General features: G+C 39.3%; 1 protein-coding gene across 1 annotated transcript in view; it reads right to left on the minus strand.

Moving 5' to 3' along the window:
- The window catches only part of shank3a (SH3 and multiple ankyrin repeat domains 3a), a 162175-nt gene that overhangs the window by 85652 nt on the left and 54697 nt on the right, over positions 1-21826 (minus strand). The window contains exons 4-5 of the mRNA XM_053427020.1: positions 15181-15384; positions 13016-13087 (exon numbers count right to left, since the gene is read on the minus strand). Coding sequence (XP_053282995.1) covers positions 13016-13087; positions 15181-15384 — 276 coding nt within the window. The remainder of the gene's footprint in view (positions 1-13015; positions 13088-15180; positions 15385-21826) is intronic.

Genomic DNA, 21826 nt, shown 5'->3' on the forward strand with positions numbered 1-21826 from the left:
TTGAAATTTGTCCCTATGTTTAAAAAATTTAAAACTATTTTGCCACTTCTTGATGTTTCTAGAAAAGTATCTGATAAGGAATGTAATAAGTATAAATTATTGATAAAAGTAAGATCACTATACCGCTTTTTGAATCATTTGGTTTTAAACCTGGCTTTGAATATTTCCATATTTGGAGTATATTAATGTTTTTATTTTCTTTGTTGCGCAGTGTATTTTTCTTTTAAGGAGCTTCAGCTTTATCTCTCTTAATTTTATGGAACGCCTGGATTTGTCCTGAGTACCTAGTAGCACCATGTGCAGCATTGCAAGCCTTTTCAGCTACAAGGGCACAGCAGATAAAGGCTCCTTCTTTTAGTCGAGTACACGGAGGAGCATCTCCTCCAGCACTGGAGGGGGATTATCTGCCACTACCTGATAAAAGTCTTGGTAGGAGGGCAGAAATCACAGAGACAACACGACTCCCCCTGCCTCCAATAATGTCCTCCGTGTCTGTTTTACTCACTGTTTTCTACAGCTTTTCTCTTTTGGTCTTTCTCCTCCTTTTACAAATCATGAAAGGAGGTTTGCAATGTCCTGTTCAATAGCTTATGTGCATCCATGTGTGATCCATACAGGGGTACCAATGTGTGTCAGACACTTTCACTGCCCTATATTTACACTCATTACCACATGGCTACGTAGCCCCTGGTCCCTCACAGCTGGCCTACAGTACCCAGTGCCATGGATGAAAAGTAATTACAACGCTCACCAACATAATGCTTATTCAGGAGGATCATGTACTGGCCTGATGCGAGTTGGCCCTTAAATTACACACATGCTGTAAAGTGTCTCAGCTGCTTAGGCGATAAACACAGTGAGCCAGGGCAGTGGGTCATGGAGATGCTCTCGGGACCATCAGACATCAGAATGATAAGAGCACAGCCTAAACTGTTGGGAAAGAGCTTAGGCCTCGAGCGGACACAGAAGCAATGCTTCAAATTGTCAACACAGATTTCTTCTGTCAGTGCCAGGAGGATAACAGATTGTGTATCACTAAGAAAAGCAAATGGTCAGGGTCCAAGATATCACTCCAATCATAAGTCACTAAAATGCATCACGTTGTCTAATGAGCATATGTCAGAAACAACAACAAAAACAGCAACAATAACGACAATATACTGGTTTCTCTGTTTGGTTAGCGCTGCTGTGCAGCGAGTATAGACAAGGCCTCGGAAAGTGCCGATTCATACAGTCCAACCTAAAGCATTTTCAGCGTATGGAGAAGAGATGCATTTACTTGCAAACCAACTGTGGCAACAAAAATCTGTTGCACATTAAAAGAGACAACTGCCTCTTCTGGTGTGTAGTCACGTCAGCAAAACCAAACATCCTCATCTGGCACAGCGTGTTCCTGATTCTTTTTCTACACTTTGTTGGCAGTCACTTATATAAAGGCTGTAGCATGAGTGGGCAGGCCTTGACCCCTTTCTCCCAAATGCTTTGTACAGAGGCTGTCCCTGCTGCAGGGGCACTGCATTTTAATTAGACAAACAAACCAAGAGACACACAATTCCAGATTAGATACATGCATACTCAGGGTGCATTATCATACCCACACTCACACAACAGCTTTTAAGGGCAGTGATAAATACATTAACACCTCTGTTTATCAATGTACGACTCAACACCAGCATTTAGCTTCATAAGTGTTTTGTTGGATTTGTGTAACATTTTTCCTTAGTGTTTAATCAATAGTAAAATTCTGTCAAAATACAGCGGGGTGCAAAGTCTCAGAACACTTTCACAGTTCACTTGAATGTGAAAATGGTCTCAGATAAGAAAGCAAAAGGAAAAATGAATCAAGCAGTTTAAAAAATACGAGGAAGATGAACCACTACTGCAAAGAAGAGACACTGCAGTTCCAAAACATGAGTTTTGTTAATCATGTTGTATAAATATGGACGGGAGCTCAGAATCAAGTTAAGTCCTGTTGAGCCCCTTGAGACATTTGTGATATTAGGCTACGTAAACTGAATTTCACTCGACTTAACTTGAAATCACCAACTGGAAATAAAAGAAGCATCCGGAATACTCTCTCAGGCTGAAGAAAATAAAAGCAAAAGGCATCATGTCAGCATACTAAGATGCACTTAAGGTCTTTGGCAAAACCAGTGAGCGTACACACTATAGTTATCAGGGTCATACAGCATTTTCCGTTTGACTCAAGGCTCATGATGAAAGCAAGAGGCTCCTCTTTTCAAACATATTCTCTTCAGCAGGAGAAAAAAAACACGGCCTAATGGCTTAGCTGGTTTTATTTGTCAGTTTTTTCTATAATTCATGGTTTCATCATAGCAAGTTTCCATTAAAAATGCAAAACAATGATGTGGTGTGGCAGAAACACAAGAAAATGGAGACACGTGAGGGGAAGGAATGGAGGAGAGTAGGGCAGAGATATGAAGAGAGAGAGAGAGAGAGAGAGAGAGAGAGAGAGAGAGAGAGAGAGAGAGAGAGAGAGAGAGAGAAGAATAACAAACAAGAGAGTAAAGCAATATTCATCTTACAGGTTTAGTCCTTTTCACTCCGTTTTTAAAATTATTTTCTCTTTAAACTTTAATCTAATTAAAGTTGTCTGTTACCTGTTAATACCTCATCCTCAGCTAGTGTAAATGTTACATTAGGTAAAATTCACTTAGTTGTAACAAGTCATATTATTTTTTCTTTTCATTCAATGCCTTATTTGCTAAAACACCAGCCATGCACCGGGGACCAGTCTCATCTTATTCTGAATACACCAGTAAAAGTATCACACACCGGCAAACAGATATTTTTGATCATTTGAAATTATTTTACAGTACATATTTTTTTGGTTCAAGTCAGTTCCCAGGTTTATTTCTGCTGACCACTGTAGTGACTCCCTCACTGTGAGTCAATCTAATTATAGCAAAAATAACGGCTCTGTGTCAAATGGGCTCCTAACTGTCGGTCTGACTCAATGGGTTTACACAAAGCATCAGCATTCTATACTTGCTTGGTTTAGTACGCCTACCTCTGCCATGATGGTAGAGCACTCTGACTAAACTGTTAAGCTGCCAATATATATTTATTTTTGAGACATTTTTATTTCATTTCTATAACTTCACTATGTAATAATATTTTTGGTATTGTTGTTCTCACCTCTTTTTAGAGTGTTAAATCCTATTGAGTTCAAAGCTCTGAAATGTATGTAGCATGCTGCAATAGAAAAATAATCCTGAAAGCAAAGATATTTTTTATGCTGGTTTTAAGTAGTTAATGACAAAATAAAATAAATTCATGCACTAAATACTTAAGGAATTTGGGTGAAATAATCCTTTAACAAATGAATACAGAGTTCCACTGACTGATTTCTACTAACTTAAACGTTTAGAAGTCACCCACACACAGACACAGACACAGACACAGACACACACACACACACACACACACAAAGAGCTGAACAATATATCTTGCTGATGTATTTAGTAAAGCTACAGAACATATTAATTAACCTTCTTGGTTTAATGTGGGTATTTAAACTCTCCTTAAAGACGCAGCTGCTGTAAACAGCTTCACGCCTATTAGCACAGATTGGTTTATTTTTGTGCAATGTATCCGTGCGTGCGTGTGTTTGTGTGTGTCTGACAGCATTTCTGCCACCATCCGACTGTTTTGACTGCAGCCGACAGTATTCAATAATCTTCAATATCCATACTAACAGGCTTAAAGTGTAATGATCTCGACTACAAAAAGACAAATATACAGAGTTTCAGAGAGCGTGGACTTGATCTCAAGGAGTAGGATTTTCTATGAGAGAAATCTTTAACCTTTACTGTAAGGCTGAACAATAAATCTCTGAGTAATTTGATACACTTCTAAGCTTAGGGGGAGACTAACACCACATGAAAAAGCACTGGAGGCTCAGGGCTGAAATTTATTGCACTCATTCACACACATTCTTACACAAGCAATCACATCTACACAAACACACTCACACCAGCTTATGATTCTTATTTCAACACAGTAAACACACGTTATTCATGAAAATATCCCACACTAAGACGGTGATGGGGTTCTGTTACTATAGCAGCAGCATCTAACACATCATTGACTGTAAATGTTTTTGTGTAATATGCAATTAAATTTCACACCTCTGTGTTTATCATCATAATGCATGTTGCTGCCTTTCAGGGTTTGTAGGCGTTAGCAAAGTTCATTGTGTAGCAAACACATTCAGAAAATATTTCAGAGGCCTTACAGTGAGATTGATATCTGTTTGGCTATTTTTAGGAGGGGGGCAGGGGGGCCCTGTTTTTTTATTGGTGTTTTTTGAGGTGTAATGGAAAGCAGATAAAGGACAACAAAAAAAGAGACAAAGAGAAACAAAAGCGCCTCTTTGCATTCTTGCCTAAATCAAGCCTTTACCTGGACCCCTGCCATCCGCTGACACATCATGCACATACCAGTTTGGTAACTCTATTGTGTTGGGTATCTCTACATTTAAGCTTTTTAAATGAATAACGTTTAGAAATTAAAGCGAAACACAGTTATTGTGATGCAATTCTTCTAACAGAGACATGTCAAATCCCTCTTAACTAACTGCTCCTGTTTGTTTTTATCATTCACACACAAAGCAGTAATCATTGTGTTGGGGTCAAATGAATGGTACAACGCTAAATGTCAAAACGGATGTTTAAACTACTTTTCAACATTAAATGACACATGATAACTTTAAATAGTAAGTCCACAAAATTCAAAGCTGGCAAACAACAAAATAAAGAACAAACTAAAGCTCACTCCGAAAATACCTCCTTCCTTAATGGGTATCTAGCTGAAAACATCATCTTGCACTGGCATAGCCTCGATGTGACAGTAACCTGCATTTACTCTGGATCTCATGAGTCATTTTAGCAGTAGTGTGCTGGGTCTAACCTCTGTGGCCCGGCTCCTGGTCGCTCTCTCTGAAAGCAGAAGCATGGTGTCTCCTGAGTATTCCTGTTCAGCAGCACGGGGATAATATATTTTAGCTTTGTATAATATCTCGTATTCTATAGTTTGGGCAGGCGAGATGATGTGAGCTTGCTCTGAGAGGACTGGCTAAAGGTCTGGAACAAAGCAGGGAAAAGCAATGGCCTTTTTCCCCGCTCGTCAACACACTCAAAAACATGCAGCGCACAGGGTTATTGTACGTGGATCCCCGAACACATTCTGCTGCACACTCCACCCTTGCCACCCACCCTCCTGGCTAAACTGGCTTCATGGCTTTGTCAAGCATTGTCTTCTCCATCACTACAATTGAGCTCTTGTTTACTTGCCAACCCATTAATGCAATACAAATAATGCATGGGCATAAAATAGAGCTCACTAAAATCTCAACAAAAGGGCGATCTATTAACGAGTGTTTTTGCAGGGATACTCCACTTCTGTTGTCTTCAAAAGTAGCTTGAATTGGAGGCACTTACAATTATAATAAGGCCAATGTCATAACGTTTTGATCACATCATCTGGGGAATCACTGCAAATTATGTGTGTTAAAGATACTGATACATGGGGCAAAAAATTCATATCTTATATATGTATATATCTCAGTATCTGAAATTGGTTGCCATTAAAATGGGTATCAGCGTCCCTTTGGATTGCAATTAACAGACATGACATAAATAAACCTTCAGTTATACGTTCTTGTGAGGTAGATAATCTGTGTTAACTAAGATGAAGAGATGTGTTTTGTCATATTTTATGTTGAGAACCTCAGATGCTACAGAAATGGTTTGAGTGTTTTTATTTGGATATTATCATAAATCTTTCCACCATGTCACTGGAATCAATTGTAGCCACAGTGACGGACGAAAACTTACAAAGTACTTATAAATATTAAGTCCATGTGCAGCCTAAATGAAATGAAATATGACAGCAGAGCATTATTGCTGCATTACAACATGTTTTTGTGTCTTTGTGTTTGTTAGCGGGGTGAGGGAGAATGCGGGGAATGCATGTGGTCATCAGTATCAAAGAGTCCAGAGAAAGAAAGAGCTGAATCAGGTCCAGTCATGTGCTTTCAGACAGACACACAAGCGGATACCAGAAAACAACCAGACAGACAGACAGTAGGGGGGATGAGCCAGCGAATGAAACACAACTAAACAGATTGAAGGTGAACTGGAGCTCAGCCTAGGAGAGCATATGTCAAATATCGTTGAAAATATAGCAATAAACATCCTCCCCTACATTTGAGCTTTGGCTGCTAACAGGCCAACAGGCTACGGAGCGGAAACAGAGGAGGGCAGCCAGCCTGCTCCAGGCTGAGACAGGGGGTATGTGGGTAGTATATTTATTCATGCAGATGATTATTAGAACTCTATTGTACTTTATGCCTCTGGCATCCTATTCTACAGTTATCTATTCATACTGCCTGACCTAGAATAATAGAGTTTCATGCTAGTGGGATGTTGCAGAGTATGGAGCAAGAGCTCTACCCTGCCTTAATGTTTTATTACGAAATGGACTTGGGCAATGAGGCATAGAATCATCTATATCAAACAGCAAGTCCAGTTCCAGTTCAGTTAAATGGACGAATCCAAAAGGAACAATATGTGCACTTTATCAAAAGTATCAGCGTTTATAAAGTCTCCATCATGCATCTACAAAAACAAATGGGCAGATATTATTTCCACATACAGTATGTGAAGTTCACACTGCACAGTGTGAGCCATGATGCACACAGTGGGGGATGTACTGCATCCTCTCTGTTGTACATGTAAAATTGACTGGTAGAAGCCAGACTGGGAAATAGTTTTGGTCAACCAACCTCTGCTCATCTCGTTGACTGTTGTCAATGAACGTTTCTTTTAAGATAAGAGCAATTTATTTCAACTAAATGTGTGAGCTCATTCCTTCAACGTCTGCGTCACCATCTGCCAATATGACCCTCATTTTTACATATCAATATAACTGGTTTAAAAGAGGTGATATGGAAACATATGCCTCCTTACGGCACTGACACAAACTTAACTTGAAAGACACAAACAGAGCCAAAAGAATTAGACTTTGCATTAACTATGAGCAAACATCCACACAGAGCTTACTGGGGTGTATTATGAGCAGCCCGGAGCTATAGTTTGTGCATGGCCTGGTTTCAGAGGATAAACACAATCAATTCATTTGTTCGTTCTCTTCAGTTTAATCACCGTCTCTCTCACACACACAAAATATTTACAACCTGCAGAGTTTGAGAGAACATTTAAACACAAAATAATGAATTGCTGCAATGCTATTCTCAATGAAAATTCTCACAAAAGACAGTTGTACCTCCCGGGTCTCCATTCATTTGGCTGTCAAGCACAACGCTGACTCAAAGAAGATACAACGCAATTAACAGACAACACATTATTAACATGCTTATGTTTAAACATTGAAGCAGTTTGAATAATGGATGGACAAAGCTCAACAAAATACATAATAGTAATATAGTAATTTTACAAAAGATAAACATTTATATGAAAAAAGGACACAGTGCTTTCCAAACTGGACACCATCATGTGATGAGATGAAGCCAGCCAAAATGCCACTAAACATGTTGACATACTCACTCATTACATTATTAGATACCCAGTGCTCCTGTTTCACACCAAACTCCAAAGAACTCCACCTTGATTTTGAACTCGGCTACACATCTGTTAAGTTTGCGACTGTGTCTTACATGGTTGTGATGCCATCAGGGTGAGAAAATCTGTTCACACACACCTAAACACCTGCCAAAGAGCTGGTTGGTACTACAGTTGACTGATTGTCATCATAAACCACAATCAAAGACACAAAATCTGCTTTCACAGCTGGTAACAATAGGTTATTATACACCGTAAATCATTAATTGACCTTATGAGCAGTCGGTGTGGAATATATTGTAGAGTAGCTCAGGTCACATTACCGCAGGGTGTCTGGTTGCCAGCTGCTGAGTCCTTAGTGACTAAGACTGACAGCTCTGAGACTGAGAGCGGAGTTAAAAGAAAATACTGTATGTGGCAGTTACTTAGCTTAACAAGTTCACCCATTGTGCACCGGCCATGATTGTATGCTGCCTTCTCAGCCCTTTGCAGCTTTTTATCTCCCTGATACAAACACACACACAGAGAGAAGCTGTCTCCATCAGAGAGCATCAGTGACAGGTTATGACAGCAATGTGTGACAAGCAGAACATTGTGATAACAAAGAGTAAAGACCAAAGGGCAAGTTCTGTCCTACAGAGACCCACTGGCAGATTCTTCCACACACATAGTTATGTGCATTCATAAACACATTCATACATGCTTGCACCCACACACACTTGAATACAGAAATGTGTGCGAAACCAAGATATTACCACACACAAAAATAATTTGCCCCCAACTCCAAGATCCAAAAGTAAAACAAAACCACTCACACTAGTGACAGAGTTGAGACACAAACATCACCACATCCTCAGACATATCAGGTACACACAAACAAACAGTATACACACAGACACACTAATCCAAGCCCACAGTTGGTAACTAAACCAGTGCAGAGAAAAACATTAGCATTCTGTCAGGGTGTCAGACAAGACTGCACCAGCTCTTCACACAGCCAACATGCAGCAGAGCATAACAACAGAACGAAAGCCAGAGAGAGGGAGAGAGCAGGAGACAGGTAGACAGGGATGGGTGGGGGAGTGTTTGTGAATAATTGGAGGTAGAAAAGTGTGAAAAAGAGAGAGACAAAGAAGAAAGGAGCATTTACACAGCAGATCATGGTTAAATTGAATAAAAAAAGATGGTGAGAGCAATTGGGGTACCTTACTATTGAGTCTGGCCTTCCTGGCTTCTTTAGATTTTTTTCCCCCTCTCACGGGTGCTTGTCTTCTGCCCAGAGCGGATCCCATCTCATTTACACACACACACACACGACACGCTCCCTGTACACACGCACTCCCGAAGGTCAGCTACAGTCCCAATGCCAAAACATCCTCCACATGGCCATATAAAGTCCCCCTCCTCCTCGTGTCCTCTCCTCTTGTTCTCTCTCTCCTTTGCTAGCTCTGTTCTTGTCAAAGAACCACATGCGGACTCACATGGTCACTCACACCAACACTCAACAGAGCACAGACGCGTACAGTGACTCCTGTGCATGCACAGACAGACGGAGAGATGGTGAGGGGTGATTTTACAGGATGCTGACAAGAACAGAGAGAGGGTGGGGGAGAGAGAGAGAGAGAGAAAGAGAGAGAGAGAGAGAGAGAGAGAGAGAGAGACACACAGAGAGAGACACAGAGAGAGAGAGGGCTAGAGAAGAGGGAGGGAAAATAAAGGGAGGAAAAAAAACGTGAGGGGAGAGAAAACTGAGAGAGAAAATGAGAGGTAAAATGATTAGAATGTAGGAGCAAGGAAAGATATGGATGTATACAAAGTGAGAAGAGTGCAAACCCCTGATGGAAACTTTTTTTTACAGCAACATTGTCTAGCACGATAATACATGCTTTATGACTGTTGACTAGGGGACATGTGCTTGTGTCTTACTTAAAATATTGTCACAATACAAAAATTATTTCAGCTGAGCTATGTTGACATCTCAGTAAAAATGTATGTATTTGCCGCTGTGTTTTTTAACACAGATGTCCATGTTCAGTGTCTTTTAGGGGGTTGTCAATAGGGGATACATCCTGTGCCATGCAGCAACTACTTGTGCATGTTTGTGTGAATTATGCAAAAATCCCACATCAAATTTAATGCTGGCTTCAGCTGCAATAACACTGCGGTGTTAGGAGAGTTTTTTGAGCTCTACGAATGTTCTGTGGGATCTGGCATCTCAGAACAATATCACACCTACAATGAGCTACATCCTCTGTTTAGTTTCATTGTAAACTGAAAATAATGCAGGAATTCTCATTCATAAATACAATAAGCTGCTAACGACAATACAAAGCCTTGGCGTAGGAGGAATAGCATTGGTCTGCAATATGTTTTATGTGAGAGTCTTTTGTGAATTGTGCTCTCCCACACGTACACCAACGAAAATGTGGCATGTATGAGTTTAGCTTGTGTATCAAACTGGAAAAGACTAATCTGATTTATCCCGAGAGCAATTTTGGATTTTAATACTGCAAGTGATTTCTAGACTGGTTCATTATAGTAACACATATGAAATGCCCTCGTTCTGGCTGTGTGCTCTGTGGCATTCGTGACCACATTACCAAATAGTGCGTTACTAAATGCTCTCTACTACTGTATGTGGTAGAGTGTATTTTCTCCAACTAATCCCCTCCCCGTTGTCCATCTTCATGCCCAAGGCTTTCGTTCATTATATGTATGATTTGACCTACCTTCTTATCAACATGAGGTCCATAAACTGTGAACTACATGAGGTCTGTTAACGACTGTCTCGTGAATTAAGAGTTCCTCACAAGGTCACAAACATTTGCACTGATGAATCCCCCGTCTCAGCTAAACCATTAGTACCTTGTTCCTGATGAATAAGACAGCAAGAAGTAGGTGATGTAAGTGCTCATTCATTTGCTTGAGTGCGGTTCTCATGAATTCAATCAGTTCCAGCCCACAGAACTTTATCTTAAATTCTCGTTAGATCACGCTCACGACTAAACACATCACTGTGGTTGAATGACGCACACCCAGAATAGTTCCCTTCGATGTGAAGGCATAAAATACCTCTACTCAATATACTGCATCCAATGGCTTGTGTAGAATGTTAGTGTGTTGAATGAAGTACTGACACATACTGTATGCAGAGTAGACCACATACAATTATTTTCACAAATGGGAAAATTTGAAAGTAAAGCTTTGAATTTTTGTTTATATTAAGTTTCAGTGAAATTACTTGGAGGATTATATATAAAAAAAGGGGTTGGACAAGAAACTAATGCATTTTTCAATCTGATTTATCACTTGGCTGATCTTCTACACCACACAAGTGATCTTTATTCATTAAAACAATATTAAATGTAAATTGTTGATTCATCCACGCTGCATGGTTAACCAGGACAGAGAATGAAGGTCTGCTTGGGTCAGGTGAGGAGGGGAAAAAAATACTATAAATTTTGACCTATTTTTTAAACTTTAGCCTGCGGCAATGAGCTGCATAATAGCAAAGTAGGCTAATGCTTGACCTCTGCCTCACTGGGCAGCTCGCTGCACATTGAATAGTGATCACTGTGAATTCCGAGGTTGCAAGAGTAATTTGTAACAGGATTTCCCTCTTAACCCCTGGACATCGTTATACAACAGATGCACAATTACCAGAAAGAAATCCTCCAAGAATCAGCCTAAAAAGTTAGCATACTGGTGGTTTGTGTGAACAGGGTGTCCTTAGATTTCTGCCTGAATTATTGTTTCAGTTCATCCTTGGCTATAAGAGTCACACTTTTTTTTTCATTTGAGAATTTCACGGATTGCACTTCTCTCTTTTGCCAGATGATGTATGTTGTGAAAATACCACTTTAGCTTCAGCAGGACAGGAAGTAATCTAGGTTTGAATATGTCAGGTTAGAAACAATATAATATTTAAGAGCATGACTCTTCAGACTTATGAATGCTTTTCTATATCTCCCTCTCATTCACCATTTCAAACTTTCTTTCTCACGGAGCCTCAATATAGGTACACAGCCAAAAGCTCATCCCTTAAGTATAATTCTTAGGACCAACAAAATGATAAAAAAGTGTTCATTCTGTTGGCAATCAACATATGCTGAACACTGAAATGTTATTTCCCCTGTTAAGTTTGGCAATAGCTGTAAAATGATCTTTTCCCATAGAAAAGAGGGAAAACAGCTGCCATTTGAACGGCAGCCCTAACTATTCTTTTCTCTCACAAAAATCACACATAACTGCACCGTCGACACTATTGATTCCCCCTGGTGTAAATCTCCTGCCCTCTGATGGGGTTTGGAGCAAATGCATTAAATTCTTGTCCATCTGCTCTACTCACTACACCCACATAAATGCACACAAAAACCTGCATCTCTCTCTCTCACGGTCACTCTCACTCTCACAAAATCATAGTCTCATTTGCATCTCCCGGTACTTCAGAGCTACAACTTTAGCTCCAAATGTAAAGTCACGTCAGATGCTGTACCCGTCAATGCCCACACTTTCATTCTTTCTTTGTGTTGGCATGGCTTTTAAGCGATGCATCCACTGAAGGGCAGCACAGAGTCGAGAGTTTCTGACAGCAACTAACATGGCAATGGTGGTGAAGGTTGTGATTATGTAACTCTTAAAAATCCTTGTCCCAAAGTTACATTGTACAGATGTTTGGCAGAAAAAGTTCTGCTAGTGTTGAAATTTTTCCCTCAGGTCTTACGTTTTAGTCTCGCTTGAACAATTGTCTACACTGGCCCCCACAATTTCCAGAGATACTAAATTTTTCTGTTTTGCCCATATCTGAAAAAGCTTTCAAAGGATGTGCACAAATCAAATGAAAAGAACGCAGTGTACGGACAGAGGGCTCCATCTGTTTTCATATTTGTATCTAATGTTGAGCATAAATTAGCCTGTACCTGCTCCCTATCATCAGCACACACTGGCATATTGTCTATTCTGCTCAGGAGCCAGATCTATTCTCCTTCTTTGTATCTGCAATCCTACCAACCTGCCTGCCCTTGACCACCTACTGCAAGGGTTAGCCGTTTGGTTTGTCAGATTGAACGACTTTTTTAGTGTTGTCCCTATAACCCTGCTTTATCAAATTTAGATTGATAAAGCATGTTAAGAACAAAAAGAAGTGCTATGCTGAGTATTTTGGCAGAAGCAATTATGCAGGAAGGGTGAAATGTAGGAGTGGGGTGTCATATGATTGGAAACAAATGCAACCATTATGACTTTTCAAGCATGGGTGTAAGGGGTCTGCATGGTCTAAACAAAGTGTTCAATTACACATGAATGAACCAAGCAATCATACTACTTCTGATGAGTCAGTCACTCAGTTGAGAAGGTTGAACAAAGAAAAAGGTCTTCAGATGTCTCGATGACAGACGGCACACAGATCTTACCTTGGTGTGGAGCTTTGAGAGCTGCTTTTCATCCAGGTGAGTCTGAGTGTAGACACGTCTTTTATAGCGGAACTGAAAGAGAAGAACATGGACATAAGACACAATAAAGGAATTTATTTACCTATGTTTTGGTTTATGTCTTGATTTCAAAAGAATACAAAAGTATAGCAAACAAAAACAAACTCATAACAGAGCTACTAATTTAGTTTTTTCAAAATAATGCTTTAACAACTGCATCATCGGAGTTGGTTTTTGTTCTCTGTACTTTACAGCTCTGGGCTCTTACCATTTCCCAACTTGTCCAAAACCAGGTCATTCACTAAGTCCTTGTCAAGCTGTTTGTTTAACGGGCAGGTTTCTGAACACTGACAGCCTGTGATAGTTTTAAAAACCTGTATGTGTGTTGTCTGTTTGTGGGGGTAAACACATGCTAAATCTGTGACAGAACAGAGCTGCTAACCCAAACCTGTCAATCATCGCCACACAGCACAGGCCTCAGGGAATAACTGCTGGTCAATCAATAACGCACGCATACGCATATGCGAGCACACACACACTTAAGCCTTTCCAAGTACAACTACTACTGTATCATAATAAAATTCTATATTGACAAAAACAACATCTGAGCAGATAAACTTCTTCCCTGAAACTCACATAAATGCATCCTTGTGCATCACATTCAGTGTACAGCTTTAATGGCATATGCATGAAGTATTGCCAACTGGACACAATGGGGGGCACACAGCCAGAAACCCACAAAATGAGATTAAACACAACTAAATATTTGCTGTCTACCACTCATCTGCCATCTTACAACAGATTTATGACTATGCAGAATCATGACATTGCCCCCAAGTGTTTCAGTATAATACACAGAAAAGCTGATTGTCTGCTTTCTAGCAGAGAGCTATGTGCATTACTTGGATTGTGTGCATTAGTATACAAATTTGATAATTTCTTAATGCCGAGTTGTCTAGGTATATTAAACTGATAAAAAGATAAGAGAAGATTACATCATTATTAGTTATAACTAAAAATAACTTTGACCCTTGTCAGTAATAAAAGCGATTTCTTTCAATACATCACAGTTTCACTTTAAACTGGGTCTCGAGGAGGATGGTAAATCTTCAATATGCTCTCCATCACTTCATGCATCATAAAACTAGAGAAAATAGAGACGACCAGTCAAAAAACTTCCTGACATCTTTACAGCATCTGTAGCAACACATTTGCATATGACCAGCGATTCTCTCAGATCGCAAACCGTGATGGAAAAGCAATATGATTATTTCCAAGAGATGTCAGGAGCTGCAGACAACACACTGTCACTGAGCACGGTATTGTTGTTGCTAGGTTTGACTGACGCATAAAATCCGAAGTATCAAATTGCATGTACCGTGTACGGACATAGTAATTGAGATTATTTAAAGAAGCATGTTAATTTTAGTATACCTGATTTTCTCAAGCTAGATCACTTACTGGGAAGAAGGAGTAAATACCCTTTTTGGGAGGCTAAGAAAGAACCCAGCTAATTCTGGCACGGATCCAGAGAAATTGGTAGATGGAGAATATATTTTTCAACGATTTATTAATTTTTTCACTGATAAATCCTGATAAAAACAAGTCAAGCATCTGTATGGGACTGATACCTACGAGTGTGTGCAATAATGTGGTGCAGCTTGATTGAATTTAAGGGTAATGTTGAGCCTTGGTGGACATAGGCACTCTATTGAGCGTCATTCAAGTTTTAATGCTTTATGCATACTCTACAAACTGTAGGTCTTTATGAATGAAACAGGATAAGGGCTATGTTATTTTCTGTAGCTTTGGTTTGAGGTCTTGTAAAGTGATTGTGTTAGTTGACTGGTATGCAAACGATAGTCTGGTGCTCAGCTTTAATAACTTGATACGCATGTGCCTGGCATTCATAAAACACCACACATATACTCCACAGAGCAAATTATCAATATTGAATCCAAAAGTTTAAAGAACATAACTATGGTGTGTATATGTAGTGCACTGTTCTGATGCCTCACTATGCACTTTGCGGCTGGGCTCTGACTTTTTTGGTTCTCTCAACAGAAAAAAAACAAGTCTGACTGTATTTACCACCTATTTTTCAGCCTTTCACTCCCTAAAGCCTCATACACGTGATCTATACCTACCTCCAGGTAAGGTACAGGGGCGATGGATGGAAAGGGGTATTCCCTTAGCTGTCTCTCCTCATCCAGAAATTTGCCAGCCTTGCCATTATAAGCCGGCTGGAATAGGCCATAGTTGAGGACATCCTTCAAGCTGTGGTTTAGAGTGCACAGGATTCTCTGCTTGGACAGCCAGATAGGAACATCCACATTGAATTTCATACATTTCTGTGGACACAAGAGCAGAAGAGGGTGGATGGTTAAGCACATGTCACGTTTCTAAATATCACACATATACTTCAGCCGAGTAAAACAAGAGATTAAAGAGTGATCTTTTTCTGAGTCACATCAATATAACATTTAGCTGCTCTTTCATCAGAAAGACATGTATTGAACTTCTAATGTCATGCCCAGGGGAGAAGCTGGGTCTTTCATTGTAATAAATCCCAAGAGCCAGTGGACGTTACCATACTGAAGTAAACAAAATGGTTATAAAAGCAAAAGCTGTTACAGAAACACGCTCTTGACACATATATTTCAGCCACATAAATTTGACTTTATGTGTCAGTGTGCATTATTCATGCTCTGACAATTAGGCTGGACAATATGAGACGTCTAAACAACGACCTGCAGCAGCTCTGGGTCCAGTCAGAACATGACACAGGTTTAAATGGTCAACGTATTTGGTCAACTTCTACACTCTAATAATAACCTATAATGTTTTATTACCTAGACTGTTATAACCCAGCATATTAAAGTGTGGGTTTTATACGTTTGCTTCATTGCAGAGCTGTAAAGAGGGCTCTTGTTGAGCTCCCTCTAGCATATTGACCCATCTGTTGTTGTGGTCACCGGCAGCACCAGGTGAGATCCCGCTACATCAGTGGGAGTGCAAAAAAAATCCATTAAGTTCTTAATGTGCGCAGCAGACAGGCAGAAATTGGCATAACAAAGGTATTTTCTGCTTTTGCTGTAAACTAACACCTGGCCTCTCTGTACCTGTTATTTAGGTGCACATGATTGTACTGTGTGCATGTTCACTAGGGAATCACAATACTCAACCCTCATTAACCTGACCCCCGGGAGCTACCGCTATAGACACAATGCAATTCTGTGGAAGACATTGAACTATACATGTAGTAGATAGTGGTACTGTACTCTAATTTCCATTCAATATGATCCGATGTGGTTAATTATCAAATTAACTTCCACGTGTATCATACTGAATTTAACACATAAGAAAACTGTTTTTTGATCTGCCCAGTGTTGGTTATGGTAAATGTTGGAGGCAGAGAACTTCCCTCTTGTTACCACATTGTGGAGCCTGAGCCACAGATGGCAGAGTAAGAGAGTAGAGAGTGAGTGAGTGAGAGGGACTGTGCAAACCCCACAAGCAATAAATCAATCACTGCTGCCTGCAATATTGATTTGGAAACTCAACTCTATCCTGTTCAGTGCCACTATGTTTCTGACTATCAGATACAACAGTAGAAAACTTGCGTCTCCTAACAGCACTACAGCAACATGCAAATGCCTTGAGTCAGATTGCAACTGGAGCCGACACATCAGTACAGCCAATGACCTGATTCTGATGTTTAAAATATTCAAACACAGAAAAAATCATCAGATATGCTATTGAATAATGGCCAGAAAGTAGTTTTTCGCAGTAAAGTTGACCAATGACCTTTGTGTCCAAATTATGTTATGAATGTTTGAATTATGTCAATATAAATTCCCCTTTGACAGCTATGAGTGGAGCAGTAGTCCGTTTTGCCAGTGTTGCACGGTGTTCAGATAGACACAGATTACATAACTTGCTCATCAGCCCAACTATCCATTACATTTTTTTTAATAGACATAAATCTCAATTGGTTTATTTTTTAAGGAATAAGTGGTAAAGGCCTTGTTCATCAAATAACAAACTCTACTTTGTGAAATACTATTAATCAGTACTTAATTAGATGCTGCAGTTAAATATTTAAAGTGCCGGCTCTGTGCAGCAGCAGAGCAGTCAGATCTCAGAATAGCAAAGGCCTATCACGTGACAAGTGGAGAGTTGACTTACCGGGTGACGTGGCAAAAAACCAAAGCACATGTTTGGCAGCATTTCAGATCTAACCTGATGCCGAAGGGAGTCTGATAAAACGGATTAGGCAATCTGCCGACTTTAGCGAATGGCTATGGCAGCATCTGAAACAGCCACTGCAGGTACACTCAAACTAAGGTACATAGTGAGGGCAGGTGTTTTGATCTGCCTGCCTGCCAACGAGGGTAAAAACTTTATGGATTTTCACATGGCCCACTGGCTCACTGACTAGGTGGCATTTCTCCCAGTGTTGCCAATGGTCAGACGATTGTGACAGACGGGTCAATGAGTTTTTGAGTGAGAAAAAGAGACAGAGCGAGCGAGTGAGAGGGAAAGTCTGCCGCCGAGGATGAAAATAATTCACCCTGGTCATTTTTGTTAAATCACCATGTAGATAAGAATGCACATTAGGGCCAATAGCCCCTGTAACCTCTCTGAACAGACTCGAGAGGTTTATGTCAAGTGGGCTACGTGAGGCTGTGTTCACATCACTTCGTAAACACTGAGATGTAATCAAGCTGCTTCAAGCCATCAAATCCAGCAAATGTTCAACCTTCTGGTTGTACTGGAAGGCTTCTTGTGATAATTGGCACGTTCATCAAATAATCCAAATGACCAGTTTTCTAGTTTTGCCGGCAACTTTTTTTGAAAACCTGCTGGTTTCCTTCTAATGTTACAATTTCTGTTGTTTCTTAAAGTTTACTTGATGATACGTATTTTTTCCCATCTCAGTTGAAAGATCATGCCAACAAATAGCAATTTTGAGGCAAAAAGCTAAAGCATACAGTGTTTAAGTTTGTGCATATTTTTGGAATATAGTGTCACTGAAGATGTTTTGCACGCCCCAACACAACAATGAAGCTTTAAAAAGCTGAATCTTAACATTAAGAGGAAGGTTTTTTTTTTTTTTCATACACAGAGAGAGAGAGGGTTGAAGAGAATTAAGGCTGGTTCATATGTGTTTTTTTTAATGCCAAGGTTTCCATCCACAGCCTACACTGATTTCTTATCAAATTTGCCACAAGGCAGATTAAAGCCTGCAGTTCAACCTTTAAAAAGTTTGCCTTAAAACATAAGCAATGACAATACCCATAAAACAAACTCAATTATGACTAAATGTCCTTGTATGTTATTAGCCCTGTGTTGGACTTCGAATCAATCAAAAAACAATCCCAGCTTGGAAAGTCACTTTCAAGATTGACTTTCCTAAAGTGAAAAAAATGTGTTTCAGTGCAAACAAATAACACTGCATCACTGTGGCTCTCATATTTAATACTGGCTTTGAACTTATCACCTCCAGGATTTGTTGGTGTCTGGACACTGTTATGTCACAGAGAAGAAGGAGCCATTTTTATATAGCAGAGAAACTTTTTATTTTATTTCATTGGTGCCCATCTTGACCTTGACTCCATAGTAGAGTAAATATTATATTTCAATGGCAGCTTCCTGTGTAAATATAGGATAATCTGGAGCTCTTTACATAGGTTTTATTTCAGTCAAATTACTTGTTTTGGTTTGAAATAGAACATTCACACTCTTGACTCACAATATATTCACTGCTGAGATAATAGAAATATATTGTACATCTCACTTTCAAGTTTTGGGCCATCGCTTTTATATCAGCCTGACACACCCATCACAGAGCTTTGATAAATGAAATCCAACTATATTTGTAAAGTGCTAAATAACTTCAGTTTACAATAACACAGAGTTTCACAAAGAGTCAGGTGTTGTTCATTAATTATCAGGAGAATGGATGACTGAAAACAAGGGAGGAACATCGAAGAGTGTGTTTAAGCAAGGCAAAGAAAAAAAGACTTGTTTTGTTCATTTTCCTATAAAATGTATTTTAGTCTGTAGTATATGTTTTGGGTCATGTGCCAATAAATTCATTTAAATATATACAGAGTTTATCCATAAAGGGTGACTGCATTCTTGTATCATTCATATTTTAAGTAGCACTGATCCGTAAAATTAGCTTTATTTTAGCTCTCAAGGTTACAGCAAAGCAAGTACAGTATGTATTTATGAGTCCTTGAGTTTGTTCACTTTTCCTTGGTAATGTGTGTCTGACTTTCCCTTTGTCCTTTAAAATAAAGTTTGCATCAATGTTGACAGAAAAAAAAACCTTAGAATTAAACCACACCGCCTCAAACCGTGTTTGCCAATTACCTGTCCATTGAATACATTTTGACTTTGGCTTGTTTTGATTCATTTCTTATCATAAGTCATTTTAACAACAGCTGCATGTTTTTAATGAATGTTATTTAATATTTATCTCAGAATAACGCTCTACTTTCAGGCCTTTACGTGCTTTAACGTTAATGTCCAAAGGCCTATGTATTTGTCAAAATTTGTTTAGTTGTTAGAATTTTGACAGTTTTATTGTAGTTTTAAGTTATTTTTTAAGTCTTCAATAGATTTCGAGGCTACAGCTGTGATCAACCATGAACAGTTTCCAGGGTTACATGTCTCTCTGCTCAGCAGTGAGTACAAACGGACCCAAACTGTCTGTTTGAAAGAACACATTGTCTTTTTTTCTAATCTAAAACAATTCTTGCTGCTCAATTTTTTTTAAATGAACCATAATTCATTCTTAGCCACTTTATCTCGATAAAGGAAAAGTGGTACACAAAGTAACGCATAAAGCCATTTAGCATCAAGTATTTTTAAAGCATAATCAGTGTCCTACGAAGTTAAAGTACAATCCACCAACTGCGGTACTAATCTTCTTCTATATTTTGAAAAGTATAAAAGGCACAGGGACAATCTGCAAACATGAGCAATACAATTAAAAAATCTAACTTAATCTCATTAAGTAACGGAGACTAACCAATATCTTCATACAAATCAGTGTTATCCCTATTGCCACTAATCCCCCTCCTTTGTCAAAATGCTTAGCTCCTGGAGCTCTTAGAGACCCAGCACACAGTATTTTCTTTTAATTTGGTGGTTTTATTTCTTCTGAGGAAAACACTGGTATGTCCCTGGCTCTGTTTGTATTGTGCAGAACAATTTACACCTCAATAAGTTGACGGTAGATAATGTCACTGAAACACTTTTCATAAAATTTAGATCACAATAATATCCATTAAAAATCAATATGTTCGCACAATTATACATAATTTATTTCAGTTAGAGCAGAAGTTCTAGTCTCTGGTAAAAAAGATAAAAAATGATGTAGGACAGCAGCAGTGGAATACGTTTTACTGTCAGCATGTTCAAAGCGCACTGATTAGCTGAAGATAAGAGGACCCCATGCTCTCATCTTCTTTATCCTCTAACCCACGGAGAGCTCAGGTCTTGTCTCCAAATTCACTCAACATTGTTTATGTTCCTACACCGGCTATTTTCTTTTGTAGCTCGATATTACATGGGCCTGAGGCTGTATTTCATTCAAGACCAAACTGGACCAATGATACATTTAAAATCCCTGTCTGGATTCCCACTGATAAGTCTATAGTCTCTCACATGCTGCATGTTCCGAGCCACAGAAGGGCTCTCAGCCCAAAGGAGTAAGTGCTACATTGTACGGCCAGGCCTTCATTTAGAAGCTTTTAAATCATCAAGACTTAGATATTAGCTTTTTTAAGCTACTATGTTCGTTTTGATACACAACATAACTGTGTGTAAATCTAATGGGTCGATTTGTCAGTGAAGATGTCAGCGAAGGATAAATATGTTTGTGGCATATTATGTTTTATACTGTATAAGTATAGTTACTGTCAATACTGGTTGAGGTGTACTATGTGCAGGGCATGACATTTGAACCAATTTTATCTTCGGATGTTTAAGAGTTATTCAAAGTTTGAAATGCCTGCTTGTTTCTTTATTTTCTGTTTATTTCGTTGCCATGCTGGATACACTGTCTTTAAATGAATGGACAGGTCTTTGACTCAGTTGTTGTTCCTTGGTGCCACTGAAAACAAAGGTATTCCCTCAAAGTTTCCCAGAGGTCTAAATAAAGGCCATGAATGAAACTCCCCCTCCTCTCCCCAGTCGTGTCTTTGAACTGCAATGCAGAGGCAGTGAGGCTGCCATCCACAGCATTAGGAAAAGAGAGAGAGGGAGTTCAGCTGGAAGAAAAGATGGACAGACTGAATCAGAGTGGGAGAGAGAGCTGTGTGTGTGTGTGTGTGTGTGTGTGTGTGTCTATGTGTGTGTGTGTGTGTGTGTGTGTGTGTGTGTGTGTGTCTGATCAACAGGCTCTGTTTTTAAGGCAATCACAACCTTTGCAAAGAATTACAGGAATATGGTTTTAGTAAACATGAAGTGTATTGTATTTGAAGTTGTTTGAGCAAAGAAAGTGTCACCCTTACTTTAATTATGAGAAACAAATTGTTTTTTTAGGTACAATTTCCACTCCCATCCTATCCACCGTGTTCCTTATGACTGCATACGGTGTCGTACTGTGTACAATGTGTCGGGTACTTCTGTGTATATTGACAATAAAGTTGACTTTGACTTGAATTTATACATATAAGAAATTATACATACTAATGGTAATGGTCCAGAGCTATTGAAGCTACAGTGATCAGAGACCGCTGTGGTCGCTGACAAAACTTTAGCCATTAAGACATTCTA

This window comes from Pleuronectes platessa, chromosome 7 (genome assembly GCF_947347685.1).
Source record: "Pleuronectes platessa chromosome 7, fPlePla1.1, whole genome shotgun sequence".
Classification (NCBI taxonomy): Eukaryota; Metazoa; Chordata; class Actinopteri; order Pleuronectiformes; family Pleuronectidae; genus Pleuronectes; species Pleuronectes platessa.